At 44.6% G+C, this 10826-nt stretch overlaps 1 protein-coding gene across 1 annotated transcript in view; it reads left to right on the top strand.

The window, feature by feature from the left end:
• The first annotated feature begins 6237 nt into the window (after window positions 1-6237).
• Window positions 6238-10826, top strand: part of CERS3 (ceramide synthase 3) — a 70265-nt gene continuing 65676 nt past the window's right edge. Inside the window, exon 1 of the mRNA XM_061595316.1 lies at window positions 6238-6618. Coding sequence (XP_061451300.1) covers window positions 6572-6618 — 47 coding nt within the window. The 5' untranslated portion in view covers window positions 6238-6571. The remainder of the gene's footprint in view (window positions 6619-10826) is intronic.

Here is a 10826-nt window from a genome sequence, read left to right on the forward strand (position 1 = left end):
CGAGCCTCATTAACTACTTTTTCCTGTTTACATTTCCTATGTTATTTTAGGTTACATTAAAGTTTTAAGATTTTTTTAAAAAAAATGTTTTGTCTTAAATGTGTGATTTGGTTCTGATGTTTATTGTTAATGTTACGATGTTAACGTTTAAGATGGTTTCTTTTAAATGTTTTGTATTTTAAATGTGTGATTTGGTTTGATTTTTTCCCCCAACACTGCAAACCACTTAGAGGCTCAAGTATGAAGCAGTATGCAAATAAATTTAGGATAATAATACATCCTAGAGGAGCCTGGGGTTTGGCTGGATCTGGCGACATCTAACTCCAGGCTGTAACCGTTGAGTTTCTGAGAGCTGGACATATAAAGCAAGGGTGTGGTCAAGGTTGACAATACTTGGGAGAGCTCCTTGGCAAGGCCAACATTGATCTGGCAGGGTTCTGAACTCTGTTGACTTCAATACCGAACCAGCTTTTATATAGCACAGTTAGAGCCAGCTTCCATTTTCTCATGGGACACTCAGTTTGTCATTTGTCTGGGGTCTAGAATTATAGAGTCTTCTATAAGGCTGAAGAACAGGAGCGCAGAGCCTCAGGCCTGGGGGCCGAGGGTGGCCTCTGCATCTCTGTGCGGCCCTCAGGCCGCTGCCCAGGCTGCATGTTCTGTGATCGTGCCCTCTTGCTTGCCTGGATGACAAGCAGAGGATCAGGATGTAGAAACTCCTATTTTTTTGAACGGCTGGAATGTAGCCTACAGTACAAAGATGAGAGTGACATCCGTTACTCCACTTGCTTTTGCCTCTGGCCCCACCCACCGCTGGTGTTTGTCTCCCTGAAGGTTGCCCATGAGGGCATAGGACCTTAGAGCGGAAAACATCTCCCCACCCCTGCTCTGAAATAATTTATTGTGACAAGTGACAATTGAATTAAATGGGCCTTATTTGGGCATTCATTAGGAAACAATTATGCACTTATACTGCAGAGCATCGTAGGACACTGTCCCACTTTCCAGGGCTGAAATGCCTAAGCTTCAGAAGGGCAAGCCACCATTTGTCCCTTTCCAGGTATTACACCTTAATAAAATAAGTTATTAGTGCCAAGAATGTCTGGTTATGCCAAGGTTTGCTAATAAAGATGGTTCTGTGGCAAGGAATTGTGGGGGAAACATCTTGCCTGAACTAGGGCCTCTAGCAGGCTGTGAGAAAGGGCCAGAGGAAGTGTTGAAAAAGAATTAGGAGGAGAGGCAAAAACTTGTCTTTAAATAATAATAATAAAATTTTATTTGTGAGTCGCCTATCTTGCCGAGTCAACGGCCACTCTAGGTGACGTACATTTCCAATAAAATACAATATAAAACCAATAAAAACATACTCAGCCATTAAAAACACCACTCTTTCAAGTGGTCAACAACATGAAAACCTAACCCTCCCCAGAAGTGCCATAGGCCTGTCTGAACAGACAGGTTTTTAAGGCTCGGCGAAAGCCTATCAAGGAGGGGGCATGGCGGAGATCGAAAGGAAGGGAGTTCCAGAGGGTGGGAGCCACAATTGAAAATGCCCTCTCTCTGGTTTGCACCAGCCTAGCTTTTTCAGCTGGGGGAATTGAGAGAAGGTCTTGCGTGGCTGATCTTGTTAGGCGGCCTAATTGGTGATGCTGGAGGCGCTCCTTAAGATAAACTGGGCGGAAACCGTATAGGGCTTTAAAGGTCAGTACCAGCACCTTGAATTGGGCCCGGTAAACAACTGGGAACCAGTGTAGATCTATTAACACTGGTGTGATGTGATCACGGCGACGACAGTTCCCAATTAAATGAGCCGCCGCATTCTGTATCAGCTGTAATTTCTGGATCGTCTTCAAGGGCAGCCCCACATAGAGCGCATTACAGTAGTCTAAGCGAGAGGAGACCAGGGCATGTACCGCTCGTGGGAGCAGGTGGACAGGAAGGTAGGGCCGCAGCTTCCGTATCAAATGAAGTTGATACCAAGCTGCCTGGCTCACTGCCAAAACCTGGGCCTCCATGGACAGTTGGGAGTTGAGAATGACCCCGAGGCTGTGGACCTGGTCTTTCAGGGGTAATTTTACTCCATTAAGTACCAGGTCTATATCTCCCAACTTATTCTTATCTCCGACGAGCAATACCTCGGTCTTGTCAGGGTTTAGTTTCAGCCTATTCCTTCCCATCCATTCACTAATGGATTCCAGGCACTTGGACATGGTATCTACAGCCAACCTTGGTGAGGACTTAAACGAGAGATAGAGCTGAGTGTCATCCGCATATTGGTGACACTGCAGCCCAAATCTCCTGATGATGACCCCCAGCGGTTTTACATAGATGTTGAATAGCATGGGGGAGAAGATAGAACCCTGTGGCACTCCACAATTGAGAGGCCAAGGGTCTGAGACCTCATCCCCCAAAGCCACCCGTTGGTGCCATAACGATAATAAACAGCATAGAAAGGAAGGAAGGAGGAACATAGAAAGTTGCCTTACATTGAGTGAGACCGTTGGTCCATCTATGCTAGGGGCGGGGAACCCTTGGCCCTCCAGATGTTGCTGAACAATAACTCCTATCAGCCCTTGTGAGCATGGCCAATGGACAGGAGTTGTGGGAGTTGTTGTTCAGCAAGGTCTGGAGGGCCAATGATTCCCCACACCTGGCCTGGTCTACACTGAATTGGGAGTGGCTCTGAAAGCTTGTGGCGGGGCCTCTCCCAGTCCTCCCTGCAGATGTCTAGGATTGGACCAGGGGCCCTTTGCATGCAAAGCATGTGCTCTACTCCTGAAGCATGGCCCTTCCCCATAAGGAGGAGGTGAAAGAAACTGGCAGGGGTGTTTTGGGGGAGGGTGTGTGGAAAAGGTACAAGATTAGTGGGAAAGGGGAGAAGAAATTACAGGAGATGAGGCATGTGGTGGTGGGATATAAAATATCAGAGCCTCTGGATCACGCAATTCTGCCTGAAAGGGGGAGGCTGAGTCATGATACCGCCAGAGCCAATGTCTGTGCAAAGCTTGAGGAAAGCTGAACTATGGCACTTCTGGCTACACCGAAATAGCTGTACCAAAGAATATACAGTAGCATTATCTAAAGAGATTGCATAGAGCATCAATAGAACATGCTATCCGTAATTTGCATTTGTATTGTGCTTTTAGAATGGGTCTCCAACCCAGTGCCTGTAGGTGGCAGGGCGCCTTTATCGCTCCCAGGATGAACCATGATCCCCAGATTCCTAGCTTGCTTTTTTAAAAACAAAAAAGGAAAGTGTCTAGCATTTTCAGAAACTGAAACCCTAGATTAAATGTTCCTACCCAGGCTCCCTAAGCACATGACAAAAAATGATCCCATCACTTTAGCTGGACCTGGGAACACCCTCATTTAGCTAAGATTTCTATCTTAATTTCCAATCAGAATTTTGTTTTGTTTTTAGTGGGATGCTCCAAGCAACTGTGGTTGATGCTTAATGTATCATGCTGAATGACATCAGTAGGGCCTGCCCCTGAAATCTCAGTGTTTGGGATGCTTCTGACCTGGCAACTCTAAATTCAACATGTCAACAGAGATTGTGCTTGTAAAATGGAAACCATGGGAAAACAAAGTAAAATGGATGTAAAATAGGTTGTAAATGTTATTTATTGGAATCAATGCAACTCAACATCATGCAATCTTCCTTTACATGGTTAACTACCGGCACAATACTATGCACACTGACCTGGGAGTAAATCCTATTGAACTTAGTGCAGCTTATATTTGAGTAAGACATTTATACCATTGCATTGTAAGGTCTTTAGTAATGGCCATGATTCAGTGGTAAGTGATGGTCAGTTTAGATTTGAACGTATTTGTATTTGAACGTATTTGTATTCGATTTAAATTTCCTTTTAATTTTTTTTTTTTTAAAAAAGACACCACACTTTTTACCAAAAGAAAAAAAACTGATATAAATAAGTAAAACCTGTTTTTATCCCACTGGCATGGCTCAGTAAGAGGGAATGAAAAAGAAGATAGTAAAGACGGTTTTTGCATTCAAGAATAAATGGCATGCTTTGTTCATTAAATAATTCAAAAAGCTGCTTACATTCTGGTTTTGCACGTTGCAAGCGTAGTTAAAAGGCTGGTGATTAATCAGCACCTATGGACTGTGGAATTCTTGCTTTTCAACAGGAGTTCTGTTGAATTAACATTTTTCACTGCTGAATACGTCTGTATTATGTAACTTGATAAACACAAAAAAAATTAGCATCAAATCTGTTTGTATTTCTCCTACTTGGGGGGGGAGCACTGCTTTTTCCTTGAAGAGTAAATGTAGGCCAGGGTATTGAACTTACGCCAGAAAGATTGTGCCTTCTCCCCAGTGAACTAACTGCATAGTTGACTAATTATTAGGGTGGCATGAGGAATAAAATATTAGGGATTTTAAATCTTTGATTCAGCTCAGTGAACCAGAGTTTGGAAAAACCTGCAAAGATTCCTGGGAAAACAGCCTCTCTGTGACCTCTGAGTAGCTACATATCTTGAAAGCATTTCCCATTCCTGGGAAAGGTCCTAGAAAGAGTGGTTGCGGACCAACTCCAGACACTCTTGACCGATTATCTGGATCCATTTCAATCGGGTTTCAGGCCCGGTTTTGGCACGGAGACGGCCTTGGTTGCCCTGTATGATGACCTTTGTCGGGAGAAAGACAGGGGGAGTGTAACTCTGTTGATTCTCCGTGATCTCTCAGCGGCTTTCGATACCATTGACCATGGTATTCTTCTGGAGAGACTTGCGGATTTGGGAGTTGGAGGTACTGCCTGGCAGTGGTTCCGCTCCTACTTGGCGGGTCGTCTCCAGAAGGTAGTGCTTGGGGAGCACTGCTCGACACCCTGGGTTCTACAATATGGAGTTCCGCAGGGGTCAGTTCTGTCCCCCATGCTGTTTAATATCTACATGAAGCTGCTGGATGCCGTCATCAGGAGTTTTGGAGTGCGTTGTCACCAATATGCTGATGACACGCAGCTCTACTTCTCCTTTTCATCTTCATCAGGTGAGGCTGTCAAGGTGCTGAACCGATGCCTGGCTGCGATAATGGACTGGATGAGAGCAAACAAATTGAAGCTCAATCCAGACAAGACTGAGATGCTGTTAGTAGGTGGTTCCCCTGACCAGATGGTGGATGTTTCACCTGTTCTGGATGGGGTTGCACTCCCCCTGAAGGAGCAGGTTCGTAGTCTGGGAGTTCTTTTAGAACCATCCCTGTCACTAGAGGCTCAGGTAGCCTCAGTGGCACGGAGTGCCTTCTACCAACTTTGGCTGGTGGCCCAGCTACGTCACTATCTGGACAGGGAAAACCTTGCGTCAGTTGTCCATGCTCTAGTAACCTCTAAATTAGATTACTGTAATGCACTCTACGTGGGGCTGCCCTTGAAAACGGCTTGGAAACTGCAGCTTGTACAAAATGCGGCGGCCAGATTGATAACTGGGACCAGACGGTCTGAACATATAACACCGATTCTGGTCCGCTTGCACTGGTTGCCCATATGTTTCCGGGCTCGATTCAAGGTGCTGGTTTTAACCTATAAAGCCTTGTACGGCATGGGGCCACAATACTTGACAGAATGCCTCTCCTGATATGAACCCACCCATTCACTGCGCTCAACATCAAAGGCCCTCCTCTGGGTGCCTACTCAGAGAGAAGCCCGGAAGGTAACAACAAGAAAAAGGGCCTTTTCAGTGGTGGCCCCCGAACTATGGAATACTCTTCCTGATTAGTTACGCCTGGCACCAACATTATTATCCTTTCGGCACCAGGTCAAAACCTTCCTCTTTTCCCAGGCATTTTAACATTTTTAACATCTTAACATTTTAATATTTTAACCATTTTAACATTTTAATATTCTAACATCTTAGTACTTCTACATTTTTGTATTTACATGCATTTAATATGTGTTTAATTATGTTTTAATCTCTGTTTAATTTATTTTTAACCCCTGATTTGTGGTTTTAATTGTGGTTTTAACTGTATGTTTGATGTTTATCTGTTGTGAACCGCCCAGAGAGCTTAAATAAATAAATAAATAAAGCCTGAGGATACCGACTTCCTGACTCTTATGAAGATTTTGGGAATGTCGCCCAGTAAGAAGCAGGCACTCCTGCCAAACAAAGAAATAGTCTGCATAATGTTTATGATAATCTGAACCTTTAGAAGGAGACAGGATAGTGATCAGCTGTGATTGAAAAATCAAAAATTCACAGTAGGGAGTCTGCAGTCATTATCTAGGAATTCACTGAGGAATGGTTTCTGGAAAAAACATTCCTTGACCGGTGATCCTAAATTCTTTCATTGTTCTCATTTGTCACACCTGCAGCTTCCTGGTCACAATTACGTTGGGGTTAGTTCAGTTAGAAAAGGTATAAAACATGAGAGGTTTGAAGGGGTCAGCAGGTCCTCTTTTTGGAGGGCTCCAACGGCTGCCTTACTTACCAACAGACTCCAGCATCATTGGGACAAAGCTGAGCTTTGGCGCTAAGGATTTGGGTGAGATCTTTCAAATCTAGCACTGGTTACACGAGGGCGGAGCTCTGGCTCATTAGGCTAGATATGAGTGTCTCTCTCAGCCTTAGACTCGCAGCAACTGTCCAGGAAAGGTATACACAACTTCTGGGTCTCTTTTCTCTCTATATGGGTGAGCTTGATGTGAAAGGGTGCATAAGTTTAGTCTCTTTGCTTTATCTAGTGTTGCTGAATGAATGAATACTAGTTAGAACACTGCTCATTGTTAATTGTAATTGTAAACTGCAATATTTTTCCTTGTTTCTTCTCTTAATAAAACCACTCTTTTTCTTTCTGTGTATGTGTCATTGAGCTAAATGTAGATTTATACATACTTTAGGGGTGACATGCAGGTAACTCCAGCAAAAGGTCCTGCTGCACTCGCAACAGGAGAATGTGTATTTCTAGTGAGCTATGGTAATGAGGAAGTCCAAGGTCCATTCATAACAAAGGGTGGAGTTGTCTGGGGTCCTAGGGGGTCTTAGACCCCTTACTTTTTTAGCAGCAGGGTTCCAGCAGGGTCCCTGTGTCTCTAGCATCCTATGAGCCAACCAGCATGAAAGGGGAGTGTGTCAGCTGCTAAGAAGAGTCTTCTAACATGCTTCCTTGTCCTTTCTTGCTGATTGGAACCAATTGGCGTGAAAGGAGGTGAGTCAGCTACAGAGACGACTTTTCAGTAGCTAACACTCTCTCCTTTCATGCTGATTGGCTCCTAGGGACGTCTGTTGTTGTCGTCGGAGAAGGCATTAACAAAGACCTCATTCTCAACCCAGCAGCAAAAAAAAGGACTAGAGGGCTGTGGTTGTGACTATCATGAAGGGACCCTTCACTTCTGAATTTGCCACTACACTACTGCTAATCACTTAATTGATTAAGCTGGATGGGAAGGAATAAGCTGAAGCTGAACCCTGACAAAACCGAGGTACTGTTTGTGGGAGACAAGGGAAGGCTGGGGGATGTGGACCTGGTGCTCAGTGGGGTACGATTGCCCCTGAAAGACCAGGTCCGCAGCCTGGGGGTCATTCTTGACTCCCAGCTGACCATGGAGGCTCAAGTCTCGGCTGTGAGCCAGGCAGCGCTGTATCAACTCCATCTGATATGGAGGCTGCGCCCCTACCTTCCCAACCATCTGCTCCCACCGGTAGTACATGCCCTGGTCACCTGTCGCCTAGACTACTGTAATGCACTCTACGTGGGGTTACCCTTGAAAACGGTCCGGAAGCTGCAACTGGTACAGAATGCGGCGGCTCGTCTGATTAAAGGCAGCCGCCGGCAAGATCACATCACTCCAGTGCTGAAGGAGTTGCACTGGCTACCGGTTGTTTACCGGGCTCAATTCAAGGTGTTGGTTTTAACCTTTAAAACCCTATACGATTTTAGCCCAGTCTATCTAAAGGAGCGCCTCCAGCATCGTCAGGGATGCCGCTCAACAAGATCAGCCTCAGAAGACCTTCTCTTGATCCCACCGGTTAAAACAGCTAGACTGGTGAGGACTAGAGAGAGAGCTTTTTCAATAGTGGCCCCCACCCTGTGGAACTCTCTCCCAAATGATCTCTGCCATGCCCCTTCTATGATGAGCTTCCGCCGGGCCTTGAAGACCTGGCTCTTCAGGCAAGCTTTTGGGGTGGGTTAGGTTTTAACTGTTATGGTTTTAAATTTTAACGTTTTAATGTATTGTTTTATCTTGTACGTCACCCAGAGTGGCTGGACAACCAGCCCGATGGGTGACTAATAAATTTAATAAATAATAATAATAATTAATTATCCTGAAATTGAATTTCCCCTTCGATAAGATGGGATTCATACACCCCATTGAAACCAGCTGTAGTTATACAAAATCAGTGCTTGTTGGATTGTTCCATCCCGGGCCGAGTTTAAAATTTGACACACGGGTGTTGTAGCCTCCAAAACTGTTACCTTTCATTCCAAGATCCACAGGAAGCTTGCATTTCCTCCATTCATGTAAATTCTGTATATTTGCTTGGCAGATGAACGTTGTAGTGCCTGGGTAAATGAAAGGAGATAGGCCAAGTGGGCGTTAATGTTGTTGATCTTGTTACACGCATAATGTGCCCTCTCGCCTAAAACGTGAATTGACTTGCTGCAGCCTTCCCTGACCCAGTTGGGAAATCTCACCAGCAAGCATAAAAAACAAAACACTTAGTCACAGCTCCTGTGGGAGAGAGCTGAAGGTGATTTGCGCAGCTATCAACCTCTTCTTGTCTCCTACCTCAAAATTCTTCCCTCCCTTTTAATAAAAATAAAAATGTCCTTACTTCAAGATGCTGCCTTGCATAAAACTGGGGGGACCTTCCAACCCAACCTTGAAGAGCTTGGAGAACTCTTGCTTGCTCTTTTCTCATATTTTGGTTGATCCTAATGAAGGTATTGCCCTATTGAGGATTTGGGATTTTTTTGCATGTGTGTGTGTCATGGATCAGTGTTGGCCTTCCATGGGCAGGGATACATCAAAAGGCACAGTGCTCATACCTCCATCCCTCTCTTTCTGTGAAGAAATAGCCACAACCATTGGCTTATTTGGGTCACAGCTGTTTCTTAGAGACAAGATATTACACCACATGCTATTCCCCCATTTAATACACTCCAGCAGTGCCTTGTTAGGGCACCAGTTGGGTATAGTCTGAGACCACACTCTGTGGCCAACTGGCCAACCTACACATCAAATTCTTTTCCAGCACCTTCTGCCTGCTGGGCTTTGACCCAATTGCAACTCAGCCAGACCCTCTCTGGCCCAACCCTTCTGTTCCTTTCCTCCTTAGTTATAAGGAGTGATAAGCATCACTCAGAACAGCTGTGTCTCTCAACAGCTGTTCCTTATGTGTCTTATCAAGCCCCACCAAAGGGAGGAGAAATGTTGGCTGGCTGAAGCCTTGCCTCCTAGCTATTCTCCACCAGCAAGCTCTGCTGACCAGGGCTCTGATCCTGTCTCCACACAGAAGGAGAGGGCAGTGGGGCTGTTCCTGGTGATCCTTCACAATCAGAATGGTTGCTTGTGCTTCTTTTCTTCCTCAGCCTGCGGTCCCTTAACCAAAGAACCCATAGAAATAGCCTGGCACCTTATACATCTGTACCCACTGTGACCTTGTTTGCTCATAACACTAAACCAAACAGTTGCTTACTGTGAATGAGCAAACATGTACACTCTAGGGTTGCCAGGTTAAATCCCTGAGACTGATCCTGTATCTTTAGGAGAAGAGAAAGTCAGCCAAGTGCAGGTGTTCTTGCAAACCTGTAATGGGAAAAACCACAAGGTGGAATTCTCCCTCCCCCCTGCACAACTGTTAAAGATACAGAAGACCTCTTGGAGGCTGGGCCGGGCAACCAAGGGACCTGTAAGGCCATTGATTCCAAACCCCTGCCCAATGCAGGAATCCAAAGGATTCCCAATAGGTAGCTGTCCATCTGGCTCTTCAATGCCTCTAGTGTTGGAGAGTCCACCACCGCCCTAGGTCATTGGCTCCATTGTCATACTGCTCTCCTCGTTACGAAGTTTTACCTGGTGTTCAACCAAAATCTGCCTTCCTGTAATTTGAGCCCATTATTCTGTGTCCTGCACTCTGGGATGGTTGAGAAGAGATCCTGTCTCTCCTTGTGACAAACTTTCAAGTGCTTGAACACGTGCTATTATATATCTCCTCAACCTTCTCAAGGCTGAACATGGCCAGTTCTTTTAGTCTCTCCTCATAGGGCTCATGGGGTTTTGTTTCCAGTCCCCTGATCATCTTTCTTGCCCTCCTCTGAACCTTTTCTAGTTTGTTTTGTAGTACTGGGTGTTTGTATTGTTGGTTTATTGCTTTATATCTACAACAACAACTACTACAACAACAACTACTACTACTACTACTACTACAACTACTACTACTACTAATAATAATTTAAAATGTGTGTATTAGGAACAATGCACCTGAAAATTCATATGAATTTTCAAGTGGAGTTTGGTGGAGGTGGTGGGAGAATAGATGTTGAGGAAACAGGACAAAATGGACATTGGAAAAATGGGGAAATGAAAGGAAATGAAATTGACCAATTTGTCCATCCCTGCTGAAAAATAATGATAGAGAACTGTGCCAAACTCCATTCAGGTGGTCCATGGCATGTCTGCATTCATATTGATTTTTAATTGTGTTTTTGTTGCTTCTTTTATTTTTTATACTGTGTTTTATTGTATTATAATTTGAATTCTATGGAATGCAAACTGCAATACCATAAAATACAATAAAAGAAAAAAGAACCAATAAAAATACAGTTAAAAATCTTACCGCACTAGCACAGCACATTACAA

This window comes from Rhineura floridana, chromosome 14, assembly GCF_030035675.1.
Source record: "Rhineura floridana isolate rRhiFlo1 chromosome 14, rRhiFlo1.hap2, whole genome shotgun sequence".
In the NCBI taxonomy this organism is placed as follows: Eukaryota; Metazoa; Chordata; class Lepidosauria; order Squamata; family Rhineuridae; genus Rhineura; species Rhineura floridana.